Source organism: Rattus rattus, chromosome 10 (assembly GCF_011064425.1).
Source record: "Rattus rattus isolate New Zealand chromosome 10, Rrattus_CSIRO_v1, whole genome shotgun sequence".
NCBI lineage: Eukaryota > Metazoa > Chordata > Mammalia > Rodentia > Muridae > Rattus > Rattus rattus.
This window is the reverse complement of record NC_046163.1, coordinates 44,959,662-44,984,641: the sequence shown is the minus strand read 5'-3', so window position 1 is coordinate 44,984,641 and position 24,980 is coordinate 44,959,662. Positions and strand designations below refer to the sequence as shown.

Genomic DNA, 24,980 nt, shown 5'->3' with positions numbered 1-24,980 from the left:
GGAACTTAAATGTGTGTGCTTAGGCTCTTACAGGGGAAGGATCTTCTGTATCACAGTGTTTTCTTACAGAAGATTTTTCTGCCTGTTTCACTCTCACAGGTTTGAGATACTTCTTTTGTTTGGGCTGTTTATTTTATATACATGGAAAATGTTGTGTATGTCATAGCATTTCTGTATAGAAAGTTTTAAAGGTTGTGTTGTATTTTAAAGGTTGTGTGTTTGCCCTTTTTGAGTTCTTACTAGTGAGAATACCACATGAGTTTTGTTTTCTATTTATGTCTGGTTAATTATATCCTAGGACATGCTGAGTTTCACTAAGTTAAATTCTGGCTACCTCTGTTTTGTTTTGGTGGGGGGTTTTTGGTTTTTATTTTTGTTTTGTAAGGTAGCATTGTCTTAGATGGGGTTTCTATTGCTGTTATAAAACACCGTAACCAAAAACAACTTGGGGAGGAAAAGGTTTCTTTGAGCTTCCAGTCCATCACTGAGGGCAGTCATGGCAGGGACTCGGGATGGGCACTCATGCAGAATTACAGAAGAGCACTGCTTTCCAGCCTGTTTCCCATGGCTTTTCTCAGCCTGCTTTTTATCCCATCCAGAACCACCTGCCTATGGGTGGCTGCACCCTCAGCAAATGGGGCCTTCCCACATGAATCATTAATTAAGAAAATGTTCCACAGACTTATTAACCCACAGGTTCATGAGGTAGGGGCATTTCCCAATTGAGGTTTCTTCTTCCAGATGACTGTTACTTGGTATCAGTTTGACTAAAAAAGATAGAGGAGGAAAAGGTAAAGAATAGCAGGACAAGCATATGCTGACAGCTGGAACTGGAGGGCCTGCCCTATTTGTTTTACTTTGGTAGATACTTCACTAGGTCAGGATCGGACACGTTCCTTTAAGATACTCTTGCCTCTAGACTCTAGCTTGCCAACTTCCACACATTTTAAATCTATAGTATGCACTATGGCATTCACTAAACACATGTGACTTTTGAACATTTGAAACATGGCTATTTCAAGTTAAGGTGTGCTGTGGTTATAGTGGGTGTGCCACAAATCTACTAAGGAATGATAAGGACTACTAAAATAATTTCGATTTTACCATTTTTGGTAATTGCTTTTGTTTTAGGCAGGGTCTCACTTTGTAGGTCTGACTGGCTTCTAACTCTCTATATAGACCAGGTTGTCCTCAAACTCATAAAGATCTGTCTCTGCCTCTCAAGTGCTAGGATTAAAGGTGTGTACCACCATGCCTGACTTGGATAGCTTTTTTAAAAGATTTATTTGTTTGAAGGTTTTCTTGGTCTTGTTTTTAATGTATAAGTGTTTTCCCTACATGTATATCTGTGCACCACCTGTGTGTCTGATGTCTGTTGAGGCCAGAAAAGGGCATCAGATCCTCTGGAACTAGAGTTCCAGATGGTTGTGAGCTTCTCTCTGGAAGAGCAGCCAGTGCTCTTAACCACTGAGCCATCTCTCCAGCCCCATTTGTTCTTTTTTTAATAGAAAATTGAGACTGGTGGTGGGGACAGGGATGACAGTATTACTTCTTTCAGAGTTGTGTGGTTACTCTTGTCTCTTAAAGTAGGACTCATAGCTTTGGCTTTAAATTTTTTTAATCACTAATTTCTGTTAAGATGCTAAACTAGTTCAATAAAAAAGAATGCATTAAGGATGAATGGGTAGTAAGTTAACCATTCCCTTGAATTTTTTTTTTTTTTTTTTTTTTTTTTAAGATACTGATGGAAGTGACTAGTTTTCCAAACCCATTTACAGAAGGCCATTTTCTAACTCAGTTCTCTTTTCAGGCACTACAGACTCCACGTCCAACAACACGGCCACCGTGATTTCCACAGCACCCCCTGCTTCCTCAGCAGTCACATCTCCCTCCTTGAGTCCCTCTCCTTCTGCCTCAGCCTCCACCTCTGAGGCCTCTAGTGCCAGCGAGACCAGCACAACACAGACCACCTCCACGCCTCTCCCCTCCCCTCTTGGAGCCAGCCAGGTGATGGTGACAGCCTCTGGCTTACAGACTGCAGCCGCCGCTGCTCTCCAAGGAGCTGCACAGTTGCCAGCAAATGCCAGTCTTGCTGCTATGGCTGCTGCTGCAGGACTCAATCCAGGCCTGATGGCACCCTCACAGTTTGCTGCTGGGTAAGGGGCGGTCCTGTTCCATTTGCATCCAAAACAGAACTAGGAACTCATTTCTACGACTCCCAGGGAAGACCTTTTGTCACTCTCTTAGGAGAAAAGCATATCTGAGATGGGCAGCTTTGACTAGATTAGAGGTTTGCACTGAAGTTTCTAAGTAGCTGAACTATCATTTCCACATGATGACACAGAACTGAGATAGAGCCAGGAAGAAAGCCCAGAATTCTTCATTATTAAGCTTTCTTCATTCAAGTATAGAATATCTACTTTCTAATTCTCAAGAACGAGTAACACTTGGAATAAGTGATTCTGATTTTATGTATTTTTCATAGTTTTTCTCAGATAATTTCATACATGTATGCAATGTATTTTGATCATATCCACCCTCCACTCCTCCCAAACTGCCCTAAACTCACCCCCACCCACACAGACTTCATGTGCCCTGTTTCTTTCTTTTTTTTCTTTCTTCAAGTAGCCAGTCTTAATCAGTGTTGCCTGTAAGTATGTGACTTAGAGCCGTCCACTGGGACACGAGTAACCAACCATTGAGACCCCCAAAGCTGTGCTCCGTCATCCAGCAGCCCTCGGCTGTCCAGCTCTTTCTGAGCTCTGTTGAGTGGTTTGACTCCACTGTTCTGGCTCCGACCCCTCTCCACGCTGACTGATTCCATCTGGCTTCTCTGGCCTCTGATATTTTTTGCTCTGCTTGGCCCCAAACTAACCCTAGCAATCTGTTCTCATCTTCTGGCTCCCCGTTCTCTGGCTCGTTCTGTCTTCACCTGTGTCTAGCTTGTTCTCTCTCTGCACCCTGTCTCTGTACAAGTGTCCCAGTAAAACTGCCTCCTTTCTCTCTTTCTCTCCCCATCCCACCCCATGCTGCTCTCTAACGTAGCCTTTCAAGTAGTTGGGCATATTCTGTTGTGTCAGATCTTTCTCTGATTCATCACTTTGTCTGCCACTCAATAGACATCACTTTCAAACATAGGTGCTTCCTTCTACAGACTAACTTTATCCTCGTTGTTTGGAATTAAAGGTGTGTGCTAAGGGCTGAGCCACACCACAACTAGAGAAAGGTTTTTCAGGAATTAGCATAATCTGGGGGTTCAGAGTGTGATCAAATATCCTGCAGCAACTCGAGTGCCTGTGTGTGGCACCAAGATTTTTATTTAATAGTCTGTATCTTCTAGGAACAACATTGTCTACCCATGTAGGGTACCTATGTTCAAACTCCTTATTTTTTATATGTTTTTAATTAGCTTACACATGGGTCTCCATAGGCTTTTTCAGATATTATTAGCTTTGTTGACCTGCCTTCCTTCCCCGCTTCCGTCCCTCACTGCTCTCTCTGCTCAAACCTTTCACTCGCCCTGGTTTTTCCTCCTCTTGTCACACCAATGCCTTCTACTATGCCCTATCCCACTGGGACCTGTTGTCGCCCTCTCCAGGACCCTTTCATGCTTTTTGATGAAAGAACAGATACTCCAAGTTAAACACATAAAGACTCAAAGCTAGGAGTTGCATTTGAAAGAGACTTGGCAGCCTTTGTAAGTCTGGGCCCAGGTTAGTCACTTAGGCTAATGTTCTCTACATCTATCCATTGTGTATTTGCACCAGCTTCATTATCCATTCATCAGTCTATGCTATTCATTTTCCTAGCTATTCTGAATAGAACAACAATGAATGTTGTATGGTGATTTTATGTTTTTATTGTCAAATATAAGGATTATCCTTTCAAGTTTTTTCCTTTTAGAAAAAAATAAATGAAGTAATTCAAAGAAAAGTCAGAATGACTAAAGTTTCATATTTTATGCAGAGCATTTGTACAAGTAATCATCAGCAAGCAGTAACTGGGAAGCACTAACTAAACCATATGAAAGTATACCGAAAATTACAAGGATTCTCAGACGTGTCCCCAGATGAGGGTCTCTGTTTCATCAGCTTGGGTGTGTGTCAGATTGATGGTCTGTGTATGTGGCAGTAGAGTGACCCCTCTTTTCACTTACAGAGGTGCCTTACTCAGTCTCAATCCGGGGACCCTGGGTGGTGCTCTCAGCCCGGCCCTGATGAGCAACAGTACACTGGCAACCATTCAAGGTGAGCAGCAATTTGTCCTACTTGGTACGCCTGAGGGGTGGGAGTGGGGCTCTCCAGAGAGAAGGGCGAGGTGGAGAGCCGGATGCTGATTAAACTGTTCTTGGGGGTCAAGAAGATAGTCCTGTAAAAAAGTTTTGTACAGGCTAATTTGTGAGAACAACAAATAAATACTTTGGTATATCCCAAGAATTCTAAACTTATTATGTGAATAGTTGGAGGTAGATTTTTATCCTCCCGATGTTAACCTATCTCCAGGCAAGCTTCTTCAAGTAAAACTGCCCAGTTCCATCCCCACCAAGAGTCAAGGGTCTCTAGAAGTAAAAAAGCAAATTTTTAAAATCATACTCTTTTCTTTACTTAATGATAAATAAATGTTCTCTTGACTAAAGGTTTCTCAAAGATAGCTTTCATTTTATATGAAATTTATTCTTGAATTTTTCAAATAATGGCAGTGAAGTTGATAAAAGCTAAATACATTTTTAATACTTCAATCACTAATAAGTAGTCTTGAATGGAGGCAGTTTTAAGTCAATTCCATTGAAAAGATAAAATTATTGGATTTAGCAAATACTTGTAAGTAAATGAAACTTAAAAAATAGAGACATGACTGACTGGCACCTAGCTCTCATGACTCTTCCCTATTGATTTGTCGAACTCATGCCCATTAAATTGACTTTTCAACTCTAGATACATCAAACTTGTAACTAAATGAGCTGGTGTCAGTACAGCGTCACAGTGGAGGGAAGAGTCAGGAACAGTCACACTCTGCTACTGAGTGAAGTTAGCTGATGTTGTCAGCTGTGGTGTCTGGCTTCTCCAGGATGAAGTTTAATGTTCTTCTGTTTTGGACTCTTTATCTATAGCTCTTGCTTCTAGTGGCTCTCTTCCAATAACATCTCTGGATGCAACTGGGAACCTGGTATTCGCCAATGCAGGAGGAGCCCCCAACATCGTGACTGCCCCTCTGTTCCTGAACCCTCAGAACCTCTCTCTGCTCACCAGCAACCCAGTAAGCTTGGTTTCTGCCGCTGCAGCCTCCACAGGGAACTCCGCACCTACAGCCAGCCTTCATGCCTCCTCCACCTCAACTGAGTCCATCCAGAACTCTCTGTTCACAGTGGCCTCTGCCAGCGGGGCTGCCTCCACCACCACAGCTGCCTCCAAGGCACAGTGAGCTGGACGCAGAGCTGGGGCTTTCCTCACTGCAGGGTGATAGGCTGGCTACCAGCTGGCTAAAACATGATGCCTGTCATTGGCTTCCTCCCACCATGTTGTGAGGATGAGGAAGACATGGAGAGAAGAAAAAAATTACACATAACAGAAAAAAAAAAAAAAGAATGGAGACAGGACAGCGTTTGCCTAATTTTATAATAAAAACAATGTCTTTTCAGGATTGCTTCATGGATTGGAGAACTTTCTAACCAAAAATTTTAAAGAAAAAAAAAACAGAAACAAAATATCAAAAACAGACAGACAAAAATAAGTGAAAGGACTACTTATCATTTCCAGCAGTCATGGTGACAAGCTAAGGTGGGTTACCAGTTCCAGGGGAGGAAAGGGTTTTTTTTCTTTTTGGGTTTTTTTTTTTGTTGTTGTTGTTATTGTTGTTGTTTTGTTTTGATTTGTTTTTTTCTTTAAAAAAAATCATTTTTATAGGCCTGTTGTACAGGCCACAAAGTCATAACAAGGTGTTTATAATCGTGTCAATTGTGTTGGGGTTCCTTTCTTAACTGGTACAATTTAGGCAGGCCTGTATTACTGTATCTCTGTTATTGTTTATATATATATGTATATGAATATATACATATATGTATATTGAACATGTTTATCTCTCGCTCCTGGATCCTATTTCAGTGAGCTCCACACTGTGGGGAGGGAGGGTTTGGGATAAAGGGAGACTTGCGTTCTTAACTTTTGGGAATGTTCTTGCTGGTTTCCTTATCCTTGATGACTCTTACAGAGGTGCTAGAAAATGATTTTCTTTTGCCACTTATGCAAGAGGCTTGGTGCAGAAGCTGAAGGCAGTGTGTGCAAACACTCCTGCTTCACACACGCCCCTCCCCCATCAGGTGGTGCCTTTGGAGCACTTCTGTGTAGGAAGGAGTTCCTGCTGCACTGTAGCTCTCACTCACCCCCAAATCATTGAGCAGCCCTGAGGCCCAGACCCTGTGGTGCAACAGTGATGCTGCTTCCACTGTCCACGGGGACAGCTGTGCCTGTCGCAGGGCAGGGTTTGGTTCCAAAGAGCAAAGACTACTGCAGACACCTGACTTGGTGGCTCTCCAATTTCTTATCTCTTTAAAAATGAAATGCTCCTACTGTTAGTGTTTGTTTGTTTGCTTGCTTGTTTTTTTCATTTTATGAAAATTTTTCATCCAAGCTTCCTTTTATTTTCTTGGTCAGAATCAAATTGACATACTGAGATTGGACAACAGTTCTCTTCCTTGTTTTCTGAGGCAATTCTATTGGCCTGTTCTCTACTAATGAGGTATCCCAGAGAGGTCAGTGGGAAGAGCCTGGGTTTCCACCTTTCCCTCTAGAGAGTCAGACTTCCTGTCCACTGAGTGGGTCCCAAGTTTCTCCAAGCCTGAGACTTTCCTCAGCTCTCTGACTGACAGGCCCTTCCCTGGCTGGGCAGGGATCTGTGGAACCTCAGAGAGATGCTAAGCAGGACCTACACAGCCGCCTTCGTCTCCTGGTTTCTTAGGCCCCTGCTAGGTAGATCTGATGACGACATACGTCTCCTATTTGATGTAAAAAAAAGTGATTTGCTCCTGTAATTGTTTTCAGGGTGTTTCTAGACTACATAAATGAGCCCATTGAAAAGGAAGAGCTTGTGAAAATGGATGAAGATGGATGAGGGTAATTTAGAGGTTAAATTCCCCATTTGCCAATGTCCTGTTGTTATACTATCTCTACCACAGTTTTCCAAATGACTGGATCACTGCAGTGAAGCTCTCAGTTAACCTCACTGCAGTGAAAGGGTCCCATCTGGTGTCTGAGGGCACTCGCTTCAGTCCTGGTGGTCTGCACTTTGAGCTGGGAGTGGTTCTCCTTCTGATACTTTGCTTACGCCACAGAAAACTTGGATTCTGTGCAGTTGTCTCTCTGCAGAGAGAAATTCAGAGAGCCAGGGACAGACACAAATGTGTACCTTCTATTGTTGTTGTTTTTCTGTTGGGAGAAGGTCATATTAAAGGTCAGAAACTTTTTTTTTTTTTTTTTTGGTTCCTTTTGGTTATTTCCCAGAGTCTTTAATTTTCACCCCTGAATAATTTCTTTTACTGTAAACTTTTCCTAAAATCCCTCCAAAAATCAGTGAGCTGCAAGCAGGGAAGCTAACAGACGCTCATCCACCTGTTTTGTATGGTGTGGGGGTTTTGTTTGTTTTGTTTTGTTTTTTAAACTAAGCTTGAACCAAAGTCAATTTTTAGCAAGCTGCTGTACTGATGGACTAGTTGTGATGTGCAGTTCAAACACATTGAGGAGATAGATGCTACTGACAATTTCTTACTCATTTTTCTTGATTAATTTTATGTGAAAGTTGCTGCTTGTTTTTAATCTTTTATGTTGGTAAATTGTAATATCCTCTGGGCAGACATTACCTTGATTTTAGCTACTAGTTTGTTTAAGTCAGTGTGTAAATAGGACGGCGTGTCAGTTACTACTTCTCCCCTCCCCACCCACCTTTTCTCTCTTGTTAATTTAATGTTTTGTCTTGCCTTAACACTCTAACCTTAGTCTGTGTGCATGGTTTTATGCTTGTCAATACTGTTTCTGCCCCTAGCAGAGAGTCCCTCCCTTGGGAGTCAGGAGGTTAGGAGGGAGAATTCAGGGAGAGAAATGCTGATTACCCACCCGACAGATTAGAAGTTATAGCACTAATCTCCAGAATTGCTACCAAAGGAAGTAGATCCCAAGGGGCTCTGGCCCAGGGGTTAAGGAGGACAGAGAAAGACTGTTTATTTCATCCCATGTGATTAAAAAGAGTCTTTTTCCCAAATAAGAGTCCCCTACAGACTTTGATTTTAAAAATGATAGTACATTTTAAGTTCCAGCCCAGTGGTCCGTCAGTCCCTCCTCTGTCTGTGGTCTCTAGTGGGTTTGAAAAGGGATTGTTGCCTTTTCATGTAGTTCATTTTTGAGGATAGACTTTAAAACCAGCATAAATACTGTATTGAGAAGAAGGATCTTTAGATAAAGATAACTTTAATTTTTCCCTCCCCTTTTTCATGTGTTTAAAATTAAGTTGTGAAATGAAAGGTACTTTATACATATGTACATGAAACACTACTAGGCTACAATAGCTTCCATCACCACTCTAAATGTTCTGTTAATGCTACTATACTAAACCCTTGGCTAGTTTGTACTTGATACCATCTTGGTTTTTTTTAATGATTTCAAATGCTCTTTGAGCTGACAACTATCTTCTAAGCTAAAGTACTCAGACTTAAAACATTCAGCTGCCTTTTTCTGAGAGAGTATAGATACTAAAGGGGTCATTTGACTAAAAGAAACATGCAGTCGAGAGTTTCTGCGTTTCCTGAATAAACACCAGGAAGGTTGTTATAACCTGTTACTTCATTCTTCCTTTCTTCCCCCTGATATTTATGCTTGCTTTATTTCATCCCTAAATTTAGTTAACACAGAGTAAGCCAAAGACAAATTTTAAATACATTTTTAGGGACACTATATTTGCCTGTGATAATGGGCCCTCCCTGGAGAGTAGTGAATGTAACTGTTTAATCCTGTTTAAGCAATGCAGTTTGGCATAAACTTTATTTATTTCCTGTGTAAATCTGAATGACAACAGAAAAATCTATAAGGCTTCTCACAAGAGCAGTATTGCTGTTCTAGGAATAGTAAAGTGCTCTGTTACCTTGAATGTCTCTGAAGCCCTATAGGCAGCTCCATAAAATGAGGAAACATTCTTCCTGTCCATTTACTTCCTGGTGTCTGTTGTCAGGAAGGTCAGCACCATCCTGTTTATGTAACTTGTGACTCCAAAATGGAACCAAAGGAATCCGGCTTTCATCTTGCGTAGGACCAGCCTGCTTATATTTCATGAGCTTTATTAGACATTTTTTAAAGGGACAATATCAATTGAAAGGGTTTGGGTGTGATCATCTTGCCAGTATGTTCTGCGTTGTTATTCATTTGTTTTAGGGAAAAGCACAATTATACCTCTCTAATATTATTGTGTCTATTATCTATCCTTCGATTATTAGAAAGATAGGGAAATAATCTCTTCACTATCCAGAAGCACAGGTTTTTGCTTGACAATATTTCACTTCAGCTCAGTCATTAACATTTAACTTGCTGGAAATGCCAGCTACATTTGTAAATATAGGGATGTTATGGAAGGAAAAAATACTTTAGTTCCTAGTCTGAAGTTCTTCATAAGCCATGTCATCCTCACAAATCTTTCTTGACCAAGAGAGAATAGGTCGTTGAAGTAGGAAGGCAAACAGACATCTATTTCCTGTTCTTCCTCAAGAGAGGAGCAGTGCTGCCTGCCCTGGTGTGCAGAAGGCAGTTTCCTGCTGGCAGCCTGGGCTGGCCCTGGCCCTGAGGAACTGGCAGACCAGCCTATGACCTGAGCACTTGGTAATGCAGAAGGAAGGGCCTCGGCAGCTCAGTAAGAGAGCCTGAACAGAAACCCTATGTTGGCTTCTGAAGTTGAGGAACATGAAGTGTACTTATTCCTCAAACTCTATTAGAGCTGTAAACATTTCAGATTACCAATGCTAATGTAAGAAAAATACTTAAGGACCTGAAACCCATAATTGTCCAAGTGGGCAGAAATTGATGTAATAATTTATTTATACCTGTATGAGTTCACTTTCATTTGTGGGTGTGAACAGCATTTACCATGTTATATTGTTCATCTAAAGAGACCCGTGACCATTTTGAAGTCATTTTCAGATACTTGTGAAAAAAAGGCTTTCTTAATATTTTTGATTTTTGAGGAAGAAAAGTAATTCTTTGCCATCTTCTGAGAGTAAGACACTGTCCCACAGGTTTGCATGGATGACACCACAATGTACACACAAGCATCAATAGAAAAGGTGGAGATGGGTTACTTTGATTATTAAAGGTTGGTGGGCCACTGCCTGCTTCATCCTCTCTTCCTCTCTGGAGAGTAAGTGTGAGGTTCTACCAGGGTGGGCAGGGAGCATCTTCCTCAGAAATCATCCAGTCCGTACCCAGTATGTGCTATGATTTGTGAACTAGGGTTTCTTCTGACCATCATTCTACTCATGACCAGTAAACCAATCCGTAGTCTGACTCCTCTGCTCTTGGCCTCTGCTAGAAGCAGTGAGCTGGAGTATGTCACACGTGTCGATATGCTCAGTGACCTGGATCTCTCTGCCTCTTTTCCTCCCTCTTTGTTTTGAATGGTGGAACCTTAATCTGTGAGATAATGCTCGTGCGTAACAGCTTCTGGCACCTTCATAAAATACCTCAGCGTAGCTTAGCATTGTTACAGAACTGGTTTTAGACTGAAAAACCAAATAAGTATAAGAAAAAAATCTCTATAAATAGTGGAAATAATTCTAGCTGTAGTGTTTAGTTGAACTAATGTTTATTATGGTTGATAAACATGATTGATGCTGTATGCATTTGGGATCCTGTTTATAGAGTTAGGGAGGGTTGGGTTGGGAGAAAGGAAAAATTGATTATGTTAGAAGGAAAATATTGCTTGTATGTATTTGTTTTTCTTTGTATCTGTCTTGCCAAAGGAAACTTGATATTCCCTGTGAATGGGTTGGGGGTTTGAGGCCTCTATATGATCTGATATGCAGCACAGTATGCAGAAACAACTGCAGGTGATATGTGGGGTGTCCAGTAGGTTCAGGGTGCCCAGGGTTGGGGGGCAGGTTTACAGCCTTCCTGTCTGTGGTTTCCATGCCTTCACCCCAGACCTGCCAGACTCTCCTGCTTGGTGATCCCTTACCTCTGCACATAGCTAAAGCTTAGGCAGAGGAAGGGTGCGCACATGTCCAGGTGTGCAGAGGAAGAGAGAGATGGGCATGGACCCGAGGGATGGAGAGGAAAATGACAGTGAAATGAGTCATCTTTTGTCATGGTAGTGAATGCTGTGCTGGTAGTAGCTCAACATTTTTAAAACTTTATTTCCTTTTCTTATACCAAGGATAATTTTGTCTAGACCAAAACACAGACGAGGAATCCAAGCCAAGAAGTCGAAAGCTACCACACACTTGGCGCCTGTAATGAGGTGGGGCATTTAAGGATTGGGCGATGAGATGGAAGGAGCGTTGTTCTTTCTTGTGGGAAATGTGAACGAGAAATTATATTGGGTTAGGTAAAAATTTAAAACCTTTCTGTCCTCGTTCTGGGATAGACTTTCTTGGCTCCCTGAGTTCTAATATAAACTATATCTCAAGAACTAATTTTTTTAACATGTCCCATCTCACAGAACTTGAGTGGGATTTGATTTTGATACCAAAGACACTGCTGTACATTGCTTATCCTTAAGTTTTCCAGACATTCAAAGGCGATAGAGCAAAGCGCTGAGGTTGGGGAAAGCTTAGTCTCGTCTGTTCTTCCCTTTGTCCTCACGCCTTCCTCACGTTTTGGAAGATGTCTGTTTGGTTACTCTGGCTTTGGGAAGAGATTGATTCTGTTCTTCCCTGCTGCTCTGTGAAGATTGGTAAAATTGCTCAGCAAAATATTGATATTCTTGCTAAGAAAGAATTGTGGGAGTGCAAAAAAAAATAGTAGTAGAACTTTTATTTACCTTTATCTAATTCATCCAAATAAAACTAGCCCTCCCAACCTGTTAGAGTAGCAGTCAGGAGTCAGTGATGAAGAGCAGACCGCAGCCAAATGATGATCTCCTGCTCTCCTTAGAGCTGTTTTGCTCCACGGTGTGTTTAGGATGTGGCTGCTGGCACCTTAAGAAGTTCATGTGTTGGCACACTCTTGGTAAACACAGACAGGGAGAGAGAGGGAAGACCGGCAAACGTGATCAGGTTGCTAAACTTCACGGAAGCTTTACTTGCTATCATTCTGACATTATGTAGAGTAGTGTTAGTGCTGTGTGGCTTTACAGAGCGGTAGGTAGGTTCGTGTGGTGATAGGGATATTGACAGTAAGAGCACTGAAACAAATGCTGTGGAGGAATGGTGTGCATCACGAACACCATTTCAGCTGTGAGAGCGACGCTCCCGAGTTCAGAGAGGGAAAGAAACAGTCTAGGATCCGTCTGCATCCCTGAGTCTGCCCACGCTGCACAGGGCTCCACCACCCTTGCCATGTGCTGGCTCAAGTCCAGAACTCTGTCAGGAAGAGCAGAAAGCCAAACTGATGTGCTGGGGAGGGAGGAGCTGAGGTCTGCTGCAGTTTTCCCGTGTCGTCTTCACTTGCTCTTCACTGCAACAGCCACAGCCCCACGGCAGCAGCTTCACGCTTCTTCCCTACACTGATGTGGTATTGGGCTCTGTCGCTGCATCCCAAGGCCTGCAGGTAGCTCAGGACAGTGCAGTTCCAACAGGGAAGCATCTGCATGGAGCTCATGTGATCTCATTGGAGAAAAGTGGACAGAGTCAATGCCCATCCCCCCCTGAGAGTGTTCGGGGTCTGAGAATGACAGGAGGAAACACAGGAGTGAAGTGAACTAGTTAGTGCTACCCTGGTTAGGTTTAAAGTTGCAAACAGTGGGAGTGGGGGCAGTGTGTTCAAGTTCTGTGACCATATTGCATTGACTATAGATGGTAAATGGTGAGAGAAAGACTTCTTCCCACTCCTTACCTCTGCTTCTGTGGGAATGTGTGTGCCACTCAGTCCACAGGAGGGCTCCCTGAAGGAAGCATCCCTAGAGTGGCCCTCAGCTATTGCTCTCATATGTGGTAGTGAAGGCTAGGTGAGTAAGAGTGGGGTTTCGCCCACCGCCTACCCAGGAGCTGTTGTGTACCTCATTTCTAGCTCTGACTGAGTATCTTGCTTTAACTTCCTCTCAACCCTACAGAGTTGCCAAGTCTGCCCTCCCTCTTCTCAGCAGCATAAACTCTGGCCTATAGCATCATCAGACCTGTCACCTGGGGTGGGACTGCCCCTCCCCCAGCCCACCCCCAAGCCTCTGAATGTCTCTGCTTTTAAGCTACTACAGACTGAGGGCAAATTGCAATCTCCTGTTTGTTTTTGTTGCTAGGGATCCTCACAGGTCTTTTACCATGTTCCCCACCACCTTACCTTCCAGGATGGCCAGCGCCCCTCTCCCATCTGCCCCATATTTCTAACTGCTGGGTATCCATCAGCTTCTGACTCGCCATTCCCCCCTGAGGCCATGGGATTCTGCTCATTGCCAGGACTTGGTAGAAAGGACACCAAAGGTTCATTTACACTGACTCAAGCTACACATTTCACTTGTTTCCTGTGTGACATGACCAAAAAATTTCCAAATATTTAAGTTTATTATTAATATTATAATAATAATTATTATTTGACAATCTTATATCCGACGGGCTTTCTGGAAGCTGCTTCTCCAGCCCTTTCAACATTTTCTTTGAATGTAGTTCTTAACTTGCAGTTCCCAACCCCAAAGTTGGGGGAAGAAAAAGCTTAGCCAAGTCAGGTCATTATACTGCTGCTATAAGCCAGGGGAGGGTGGTTTCTTTGTTTTGTTTTGTTTTTCCATTTCCAGCCAAAACCAAAGATTTCTTAATGATTGTATAAACTCAAAACAAACAAAAAAACCAAAGAAAAGGGAAGTCTTCAGCCTCAATCCAGTCTGCGGCATCCTGGCCCTTGGAGGCATGCCCAAGGGTAGGTGGGGACACCTCGGGCCAGCTCAGAGGGGCAGCAAGGCTTTTCTGAGGTGAGGGATTCATTCAGATGCGCGCTCAGGAGCTTTGGCCCTCGCTGACTGCCTTGTAAGCAGAGCGTGCATGAAGAAGTGGGAACATCCGATTTTTCAAAACAAAAGCCAAGATCCCATCCCCACCACAGACTTAATGACAGCAGCCAGGGCCATCACCAGAGCACCGGAGCTTAGCGCAGGGCCTTAGAGCTGGGCACCGCTACAGTGTGCCATGGACGCCACAGAGTGGGGAAGCTGAAGACGCTGGCACAGGATTGGCTACTCTGCTGGGTGCTTTCACCTTTGGGGCGGGGTCTCAACCCAAGGGCCCTTCTGAGCCTTCTTTCTCTTTTCTGTTACCAGAACTGCTTGGAAGTGGCTGTCCTGTTTGTGAGGAAACATGCAGAACAATGATCAAATTTGTCTTTATCTTGTTTCTAGTTTTGTTTCCTTTTGCAGCACCACTGTGCGACTATGCATTGTATTTCGTAACCTTTGTGCTAGGTAGATGCCTGTGACTTTTTATCCGGGGCGGGTGGGTTGGGGGTTGCAAATGAAGGAAATTTTTACATGGATCTTTTTAATCTCAGTTGATTGGGGGAGGGGGGTTTGGTTCTAGGGTCATACAAGCTCTATCCCAAAGCAAAATCCAAATGTTAATAATACTAGCCTGATGCAGATACCAAAGACAATTTCTTTCCTGCAGAACCTTAGACTTGTGTATTAAGTACGATTACCCAGCACTTGCATTAGTCTAACCTCAGTAATTCCAAAGCTTAGATGTATATTTTGGTATATTTCCAGGATATTAAAAAAAAAATGTCGTTTAACTTCTTGTTTGTTTCAGTGTAATGCTCTTAAAGTCATAGCATGAAATTGCGCTGTCCTATTCTTGGTAGTTTGAAATAATAGTATTTTTGTATGTTTTGGGTGTGTCTATGTATTAACATAACAGTTTTCACTGCCTAGGTGTAATAAAAACGAAAGGTTCTGAGTGTACATACTGTTTGGTAAGTCTCCACCAGTGTCCACGGAGTGTGGAGTCACTGAGGACTGCCCAGCAGGGGGCTGGTTTTAAAGAGACGCTGATTGTGTTTTTTTTAAGATGTTTGTTTCTGTCTTTAAATATCTTAACTTCCCCACTTGTTTTTTTCCTTTTTTTTAATTAATATTAATTCAGGGGTGTTTTTCCACTGTTGTCAAGGGAGGAACACAAGGAAACGGGCACCTTGGCCTCCCAAAATATGTTATTTTATGTACTTTAAAATGTGAGTTTTTGAGTTCTTGTGTGTGGAAACTTACAAGATGATGTACATGATTCTTTCCAGAGTTGCCCAGCAGCTTTAACGAGGCAGTGGCAATTCCTGAGTAGTTAGTTGGGTGTCCTCTACATTTCTCCTTCAGACGACTCTGCAGTCTGGGTGGCTATTGTGTAGCCTCTCTCCCCAGAGCATCCGTAGCCATTTCTCCTTCAGTGGGGATGTTTTATAAGATTCAGCTGATAACTCGGAGCACTGGCCCTCGTTATCTGTTTTTCTTGATTTGTAAAACGTGAAACCCAAACAGTTGTACTTGCTGGGATCGGCTCATAGCTCCAGAGGCCCGGGAAGCGGTGGCTGTGAGCGGTGCTGTCTCTTTAAAAGTGCCCTTGATGTGATTCCCCTCCTGGGCTGCCAGAGGGGATAGGGCTTGGGAAAGATTATGTGGGTGCCAGTGAATCAGAATGAAATGGTGGGTTTTATGTAGATGCATTTGTCTGCTGTAATTTTTATATATATTAAACTTACTGTAACTGTACAGTTCCGATTTCTGTTGTAAAACATTAAACCATTTTCCAAGTGTTTTCACATTGTCTTTGTCTCTGTGAGGTTGCTGCCTTGGTGTTCTGGTGCTTTACATAAGCATTGCACAGACATTTACACAGGCCCTCCAAAACACTTCTCCCACGGGTCTTTCTATGAATCATGGAGTCCTAAGCACCTTAGTCTTAGATCTCCCCCGGCTTCCTTAGTGAGCTGTGGCCACTGTGTTTCCCTTCTCCAGACATCAGTTGGGTTTAGTGGAACCCTGAGTTGAGTAGTAGTAGTCTCCTTCAGAGCTGACTGCTTTGTATGATCAAACACGAAGGCCCTTGACTGGTCCTGTAGGGAACTCCTCAGAGCTGGCTCACTGTGTGTGTGACTGCTGACTGGGGTTGAACTTTACTCTCCAGGCTCAGTTGTTTGTCTGCCGGGCTCAGGAGCCTCTGCCATTTCTTAGCAGGCCCCGAACCAGGAGTGGTGGAAGAGGATCCTCTGAAGGTGGCACGTCCCAGACGGGCCCTTGGTCCTGCTGTGTACATAACTAAGTTCCTGCCTTCTAGACAGTTTAACACCTGGTGCTTCATAGCTCTCTGATGTCATAAGGAAAGCAGAGTCCTAGAATGTTCCACAGAGACGTCTTGAGCTTTTGGAGAGCTTTGGGAAGTGCCTCTGCAAGCGTGTGCTAACGAGAGCCCATCTCAAGATGACAGAGTGTGAAGCCAAAAGACATGTGGGCCCTCTCTTCTGCTCATACGTCAGTCAAATTAAATCCTTCCTTTCCCTTCTAGTACTTGCGTCTTGCATGTAAGTCTATAGAGTTACTTTTTAAGTAATGTCAAAGTTTAACATCCTCTCTGGTAAAGACACCTTCTTGCATAAGAATGACTCTAGTAAGCAAACGCTGTGCTGTCCCTCTAAAGAGACTGGTCTCCCAGCCTCCTTTTAGAAAGTAGCAATATTCTAGCTGCTTCCAGGGCCCCATAGGAAACAGAGCTCCCCTCAGGATTGGTGATCAGCCTCTGCCCTGGCTCTCTATAAAGAGTTTTCTCTCATTCCAAAGACCAGGAACTAAACCTGGGTCATCTGCAAGAGCAATGTGTGCTCAACCTCTGAGCCATCTCTCCAGCCCTTTTTTTTTTTTTTTTTCAGACACACGTCTTGACATTTGTAACCATGAAATAGACTGCTTATGTTTAACATGTTTGGAACCCTCTGACCTTACAGCTAGTAGTATGTAGAGTGAAAGACTGGTCATGTTATGGAAAGTTCAAGGCCAGGCCTCAGACAGGGCAGGAGACCAGCCAACGTCTGAATCTCGAGCACTCCTCCCCAGGAACTCTGGTTCCCCAGATCTGACTCTGTAAGCATGTATGCTCAGTTCTCTCAAAGCTCACTGCTAATTCTCACCTTTGCCCAAGAGACATGTTCGTAACAGAACTGGGTCAGACTTTTATTTTCCAGCCATGTCTACTTAACTGATCCTGAAATGAGGCCTAGAACAGGCCTGGATATTAGGTGCACTCTGTCTAAAGGCCCCAACTTTGGGCTTAACAGTGAGTGAACAGGCCCCGCAAGACTGGGTTACACATAATCAGGCCTTTCTGTATATGCTGGTAGTGTTGTTGGGATTGCTAATTTTCAGGACCCTTTAATTAATAACCTTGGATTTCTGTTTTTAAAAAGCCAATGTGGGGGGTGGCCGGGGGAGGGGGGAGGCCAATGTACAAATTTCAACCTTTCATCCATTTTTAATTGGACTTGATGAACTGGGAACTCAAGTAGAGATGCTCTTCTTAGAGAAGGCGCTACTAAGGACAAGGTCACTTTTGGTGAGGGAAGATGACCTAAAAATACCTCTGGCCACTCCTTACCCCTATGTGAGTGGCATGGCGGGCACTCCCAGACGCTCTACTCGGTATTACTGCCGAGTTTTCCTGCACTCACGGTGAGGTTCGCCTGGGATGCCTTTCTGCCATCCTCTTCTGGTTCATGGCCAGGTCCCTATCCTCTCACTGGACATTTCCGTTTGATGGTACAACCACCAGACTTGTGCCACATCCTACACAGTCACCACCTCATGCTTTAAAGAGAGCTTCGGGATGGCTTCCTGTACTGGTGCCCACCCACCCATTCCTAACTGACTCTAATTTTATCACTTTCTGCCCAGGCAGCCTTCTGCTTTCCTGTCTGCATTACTACCCCAGGCTTCACCACCGAAATAAGGCTTTAAACATCATTTTTAGCAAAGTATTTATTATGCAAAATAGCAAGCCAGTATAAATTAAAACCCTGGAGATCAGAGCGTTCCCCATCCATGGTCACAGGCACTTTAATTACACAATGATGTAGCTGTCCACTGACTGTCATTGTGCCATTACTGTGGGAGCACTACAGAACTGGGTGGTCTGGGTCTTCCTGCCACTGGATGGGGAAGAACAGAGTTCCTGGAAGAAAGCAGGACTTGCTCCCTTTTCCCTCACCCCCTTGTCATTGGCAGTTATGACATACCCTATCTTCTTCGCCAGTTGATACACAAGTTATTTGCACTCTAAAAGCGTGTTCTCTGTGAAGGTAAGACATCTTAACATTCCTGGAGTATCTGGCACGGGCTGGGAGATGTGGAAGGTATCCTTGATAGAAAGAGGCCCCTAGTTACTGTTCCTCTGCTAGGAACCTTCCTTGCATGTTGCTTCCCTTGTTTGCACCACCTCTGGCTGACACTTGCCTGGGTTCCCTTGTACCTGCCTCTCTGCCTTTCACAATGTGACCTAATTACATGTTACCTTGACACTGGGAAGTATGACAACAGAAGCCAAATTTACAGCAGGAGCAAAGTGAGTCAATATCAATGGAACAATGCAGTCAGTACCTGAGGCGTCTCTGGGGACTTTACAAAGCAAACTGAACTCCCGCTAGCTGCAAGAGGGAATGTATTCATGCCCCACCCCCCAGCTCCTGGCTAGGGCTGGACGCTGCAGGGAGAGGGGCCTGCCAGGAGACCCAAGAACAGGGCTGGGGTGTGAGCGAGGGGAGCTCTCCCTTTAGAGAGTCCAGGGGTGACATTCTATGTACAATACTTTGGGACTGGAGAAGACAAATGTGACAAGTGGGAGAAGCATCCTCTTCAGGAAACGGTGTCTGTGAAGTTAATAAACTGAGTTGTAAATGCTTTGTCCTCGTCCTTCACAAGTGACGTCAGCAGGTGAAGCCTTTGAGTGAGAAATCCCCTGGCTGTTAGCGAGGGGGCAGGGTCTGCATATGCAGGGCATCATAGGTGTCCTTGGTGGCAGTGCTGAGACCCTGGTGAAGGCAAATCACAGAAGAATGAAGCAGAGCCCACAGGCACAAGCTTACTCTTGTAGTTCATCCGTGGTCCCTTCAGGAGCCCAAGAAGATCTTTCCTGTCAGGGGTGGGAATCCTGCCAGAGAATGCTGACAGAAAAATGGGTTCTTTGTCCTGCTACAAATGACTGAAGCAAATCCTTACCAGTTTGATTCTTGCTGCTTTCTCAACTCAGATAACTACGCCCAGCAGCACTGGGCTCCTCAGATTCCCATCTGACCAAAGAGGGGTGGCTTCCTCATGTCACACACTGAGCTGGGATCTGGGAGGTGCCACACAATCTGCTACCTGCACCCACAAAGTCTGGACTAGTCACAGGGAAAGTGGTACCTCTTTGGCCTCAATCCTTATCCGGGAGCCTCCTGGTGGGAATATACCACACACTGGTATATTCAGGCAAAGCTAGCCTCAGTCTGGCTGGAAAGCCTCTATTCCAGGGATGAGAAAGGCAGCCTCCTGCAGCTGCCAGTAAGCAGCTTTGAATATTACTCAACTCAGGCAGACACAGCAGCAAGAAAGATGAAGCCACTGGGGATCCCTTTTTAGAAAAGTAGGTTCTCTGCGCGTAGTTTGCATAATCGTTTGCACTAATTTCCATAAACCAGGCACCTGATTACAATGACACTTTCCTTTTGAAGCAGCCTTTTACCCCCTTCAGTCTTTCTGCCCACTCTTAGTAAGTCTTGAATTTGGGGCAGAGCTAAGCTAACCCAGTAGACACAGGAAACAATCACCTGTGAGTGTCCTTTCCCTATCTCTGTCTGCACCTCTTGGGGCTCCCTTCCCACCCTCTAGATAGCTATGTCGTCTACTATGCTCAAATGGCATGTAGGCTTCCACGACAGAATCCCTACCAAGCAGTAGAGCCATAAGGGCAATAGAGTGACCTCTGTTTGCTTGTGAGCCCTAGGCTTGCTCTCCCGGCTGTTGACAAAGGCTGATGCCACCAACAAGCAAACTATGGTAGCTTCAGCTTTGCCTCATGTTGGATCGTACTGCCCAGGAAGGGCACCAGCAGCTCTCACCTGGTAAAGGCCGTCGTGCCCCTTGCCTCTCCGCCTCTGTGAAAGATTAGAGGAAGATGGTCAGGAGTAGCACTCATGCTCAGCTGCCCCTGCTCAAGGGATCAGAGGGGACTGTTTCCTAACCAACATCCCTCTCCCTGGTAGAGGAGGGTCCTGAGGCCACTGGCTGGGCCTTTGCCTCTGCAGAATAAGATGACGAGGGCTCAGATAGGCGCCGAGTTCACTCTGCCCAACTCAGATCTTTGGGATCTGGACCGTATTGCTGGATGCTTGGAATAAATGGACCTCCCCACAGCTCCAAAATCATGTGTTATCTGAAAGGCTTGCCGAGAATGGCAACAAGATAATGATGGGCTGATGTAGAGCCAGCTCAATCCTGTTCCTCCCGAGGGAAAGTTGAATCTTATCAGCCCAATGGAAGGCGCTGAGCACACATGTGGGCCGGCTGGTTGTACAGGACCCCCTACTCTGAACACAATACTCTGGCCTTGATATTTTTAAATTCTTATGAAATCATTAATGAACAAGGGGCCATACACTTTCATTCCCCCCAGGGACCCCGTGTCAGCACGCGGTAAGCACACAACAGTACTATGAACAGGGACACTGCTTGGAAAAGCTTCCAGCAAGGCTTAGCTCAGGTTTGCCTTTGAGACCTCAGTCCAGTGGCACCTTTGCTCATGACAGCTGTCACGTGGGCTTTTCTTAGTTGGAGGAGGAACAGATGGGAAAGGAAGACGGTGGCTAGCATATCCGAAAGGCCAGAAGGAAGCTGCCCACCCAGGGCATCAAGGAAGAGCAGCGCTCACCTCGCCTTTCATGCCGATCTCACTGTAGGCCTCTGCCATCTTGTCTTTCTGCAGTGCCTACAGGAAGGGAAGAAGTGACACATTCGTTTTCTTAACCAACACAGAGAGGGCCTTCCCTCAGAAGCCTCTGGATGCCCAAGCTGCCAGGCTCCAGTTACCAGAGCTCCAAGCCTTAGTCATACAAACATTGCTGCCCACAACCAACTCTATACCATGCTCCTCAGCCTGACTTTGGAATCTTCACTGATCTACCTGTTCTATACATTGAACAATTCACATTCGATACAGGAAAAATGGGATTTAGAACTGTAAGCCAAGACAGGGAGATTGAACAATACAAGGGCTCAGGGGGAGCCAAGAGTCATTTATTTGAACAAGTCATCTCTTCGTAGCTGGTACTACAGGTTGTGGATCAACCAATTGCAGTGGCATACCACAGCGGCGAGGGGCACCCTGGTGGCCTGAGACTAGTTTCACACCAGACAAGCCGCCTCCCCAGCATAGCCTGCAGCATCCATCAGTTCCCCAAACCCAGGCTCAGGACCCACAGAACGGCAAGACAAAGACAGAAGGAAAGAAATGTGATGACCCTGCCCAGCCTAAGGGGCCGGTCTAAAGCCACCAGCAGGTGGCACGGGACCCTCTAATAAGGCCTGGCCGGCCTGGACAGAAAAGGCAGCACCTCCACCAGCCTCCTCCACCTCTCTAGGGAGAATGGCGAACTCTCCCATACTTACATTGTACACGCCTTCCTGGGGGTTCCTCCTCCTCTGCTGAGGAAAAGAAATGGGCAGAGATGAGATAGAATCCAGCCTGGAAAGTGTAATGACCTCACGCCGCCCGACCCACTGCCTTGTCCTGTGGTTCAGCTATGGCTCTCCACATTTCCCAAGCCTTGCTCAGGCCCCCTCTTCTGCTACCCCTTCTCCTCCCCCACTCCTCCCTCCACACTCCCTCCCCCAGCAGCAACCCTGCCGCTCATACTTGATTATGCAAACTACACACACACACACACACACACACACACACACACACACACACACACACACCACATTCTCACCCAGCGCCCTTGCTCTCTCAGCCCCCTTGCTCTCTCACACTTTCGCAGGCACCATAAACTGAGACACAGGCTGGGCCACCTCATTCAGCAGAGCAGCGGGCCAATGCTCCTCAGCACATTCAGTGGCCACAGAAAACGGTGGCATCCACCAGCCCACACCTTTGCCCTTCCCCGTACCCTCCTGGACCTGTGGAGGAGAGCTGAGGCTGAAGGATGGACTAGGGGGTGAGGAATTTTATTACTTGTCATGCCCTCTAGTAATGCACACCCAGCATAGGACTCAGAGGTCAGGGCCAAGTGGGCATGTGTGACCAGAAGCATCGAGGACACTGGGTGGTTTGAACAGCACAGACCTTACAGCGGGATTTTGTCCTGAGTCCTGCTCTTAAGAGGACTCATCAGAGGAGTCTCCTAGCCCTTCCCCTCCCTACAGGGCACAGGCACCTGGAGCCTGATGTGGCTCTGTTCTAAAAGGGTATTCAGGATCCAGAGTTCCTTCTCCACAGGCTTAGCCCTTCCTGTGTGTATCGTGACATCCAGGCTGTCCCTATGGAGCCGTTGGTGCTACCGTGTGTCGGTGAAGGAGCAGTAGAGGGGAGGTGGACAGAGCGCAGGCATGGAGGCTGGGAGCTAAGTACCGGGCTCCTTATGGTGCAGAACGGAGCCAAGAAGAAAGGGAGGGGCGACAGCAACTGGGGCTTTGTCATTCTCTTATCGGAGACCCGATCTATGTTGCCATGAGTCTAGTGTCCACCATGCTGCTATGAGCAGCCCTCCCTTGAAGCCCGCACACTCAGAGGCAGAGGAGCTCCCTACCTGTTTGCCCCCCATCTCCGGATCCCGAGGCCGCTTCTTGTCCAAAACGTCATATTCCTCTCTTCGCCCTAGGTTGAGCTCCTAGAACAGGAAACAGGACCTTGAGGAGAATGGGGGCTACATAAACTGAAACTCAAGCTGGTTTCCCATCTGGTGGCTCAAAAAGAAAAAAAAGGCAGCATAGGGGAAGAGCTGAGGTATCTGGGTGGGAAAGGCACTTGCCTGAGTTCACTCTCCAAGACCCACACTGTAAAAGGAGAGAAGTCCTCTGACCTTTATGTGTGTACCATGGTGTACACACACACACACACACACACACACACACACACACACACAGCACAGCACAATAAAAAGTAAATGTAATTTTTACATTTTTCTTGTGTCATGTGTATATGTGTGTGCCTGACGTTTGCCTGCAGAGGAGCATCAGCTCCCCTGGAGCTAGAGTCACAGGTCTCTGTGAGCCACCACGCGGGTGCTGAAGGAAAGGCTGCGCCCTCTGCAAGAGCACCAAGCACCGCTAACTGTCTCTCCAGTTCCCGGAAATGTAATTTTTGGAAAAAGCATGTACTGAGGCAAGAAAGGTGGTAGGAACTGCCTCCCCCTCAGAAAATGCCTGCTACCTATGATGGGAACCCCCAAGTCACCATGTGCTGACCTGTGTAACAGAGTTAAATAACACATTCTCATCGGCATGTGAAACAGAGGCACCTGGAAGAGGGATCTCACAGGCCAAAGTCCCACTGCATTTCCGTGGACACGTCCCTCTGTGCTGCGACCTCCAGCCTTTGTAAATTGCTAGTGACTGGGAGGGAGTTCTCCAGAGGCAGGACCATGCCATGTATCTCATCCTTAAAGCTCCGCATCCTCACAGCAGCACTGAGGGGCAGGAATGATTCCACTCCAGTCAGGATTAGAAACTCGAGGCTCAACAGCTTGTCACCCAGCCACCAGGCCAATGGATCAGACCTACAGCCGAGCCTGGCCTTGGAGTCCCCCTGGGTCCCAGGACAACCGTTCCAGGCAGGTCTGCAGAAGGCGGAACTTACGTTATAGAGCTGGTTGGGGTCCTGAAGGAAAGCAGCATCTGCACTCCTGCTGAACTGCAACAGAGCAGAGAGAATCAGAGCTCACACCAGCTCCCAGGGCGCCATCGCGCCGGCTATGGCAGGAGCTGGGTGACAGCCCCTCCATGCTGGATGACAGCATCCTGCTTATGCCTTGTTACTGTGGTCAGCCCAAGGTGTGGCAGATCCCTTCTGAACTCAGTTGCCCTTTCTCCTGCCTGTGACCTGAGTGTTTACAACTTTAGTCTCCAGAGACGTTAATCATCCCAAGTAAGGGCCTTGGTCCCGCACCCTGTGTGCAGAGGTGCCAGACTCTCTGGAGATGCCTGCTGGGATCCAGGAGAACCCTCCCGATCGATCGATTGTCCCCTTTCCTCCAGGAACCCTGAGGACCCTCAGAGTAGACAGTGGCTACAAAATCTGCCTACTAAGAAGGCACATGGGCGTCATTCCCCATCCAGCCATCTCCTGAGAGGGAAGCATTTTGCTTGCTCAGTGTCCTGAGTCGACATAACCACATGTGTCACCTAAGCCGAGAGGAACTGCACGGTTTTACAGAGTTGGTGCTCTGGGGAGAATCTTAGAGACCTAGGTATAGTTTCCAAATTTAAAACTCATAAAGTAAGTAAGATTTTCTCAAATAAAATCTTATGCCAGAAAGGTAAATGGGTTCTCCTGCCCCGGAGGGATGAGACTTCTATCTGCCCAGAAGTGTGATGTGTCCTTTCTACAAAACGCGTGGTTTCAGGCACCAGGTGATGACCAATGCTCTGTCCATCATTCTCATTGACAGATGGGAAAGTTGAGACTTGGAGAGAAAAACTATAGGGGCCTTGATTAGCAACTCGACAGCAGGCCCGAAGAAGAGGCTGCCTGTCTTTCACCTTCTTGTCCTTAACTGCCCAGCATAAGCCATCTGTTTGCCAGCAGAAGCCATGGGAGCCTCACATCCCAGGCAATGTACTTGGGTACATTGGCTTAGCTCATT

General features: G+C 45.7%; 2 protein-coding genes across 12 annotated transcripts in view; one reads left to right on the top strand and one right to left on the bottom strand.

Annotated features, from left to right (window-relative positions):
• Pou2f1 (POU class 2 homeobox 1) overlaps positions 1-15,917 on the top strand; it is a 138,406-nt gene extending 122,489 nt beyond the window's left edge. For 8 of the 10 annotated variants that reach the window (XM_032915326.1, XM_032915328.1, XM_032915325.1 and 5 more), the window contains 3 exons: positions 1,811-2,156; positions 4,159-4,247; positions 5,111-5,693. In XM_032915326.1, the coding sequence (XP_032771217.1) occupies positions 1,811-2,156; positions 4,159-4,247; positions 5,111-5,421 (746 nt within the window). In that variant the 3' untranslated portion in view covers positions 5,422-5,693. Of the gene's footprint in view, positions 1-1,810; positions 2,157-4,158; positions 4,248-5,110; positions 5,778-7,037; positions 7,110-14,433 lie in introns of those variants that run through there. The other 2 variants (XR_004389324.1, XM_032915330.1) reach the window with 2 other exon arrangements.
• Positions 15,918-18,199: 2,282 nt separating this feature from the next.
• Positions 18,200-24,980, bottom strand: part of Cd247 (CD247 molecule) — a 74,785-nt gene continuing 68,004 nt past the window's right edge. Inside the window, exons 3-8 of one of the 2 annotated variants that reach the window (XM_032915331.1) lie at positions 23,975-24,028; positions 22,926-23,006; positions 21,787-21,822; positions 21,050-21,106; positions 20,241-20,276; positions 18,200-19,172 (exon numbers count right to left, since the gene is read on the bottom strand). In XM_032915331.1, coding sequence (XP_032771222.1) covers positions 19,107-19,172; positions 20,241-20,276; positions 21,050-21,106; positions 21,787-21,822; positions 22,926-23,006; positions 23,975-24,028 — 330 coding nt within the window. In that variant the 3' untranslated portion in view covers positions 18,200-19,106. The remainder of the gene's footprint in view (positions 19,173-20,240; positions 20,277-21,049; positions 21,107-21,786; positions 21,823-22,925; positions 23,007-23,974; positions 24,029-24,980) is intronic. The other variant, XM_032915332.1, reaches the window with a different exon arrangement.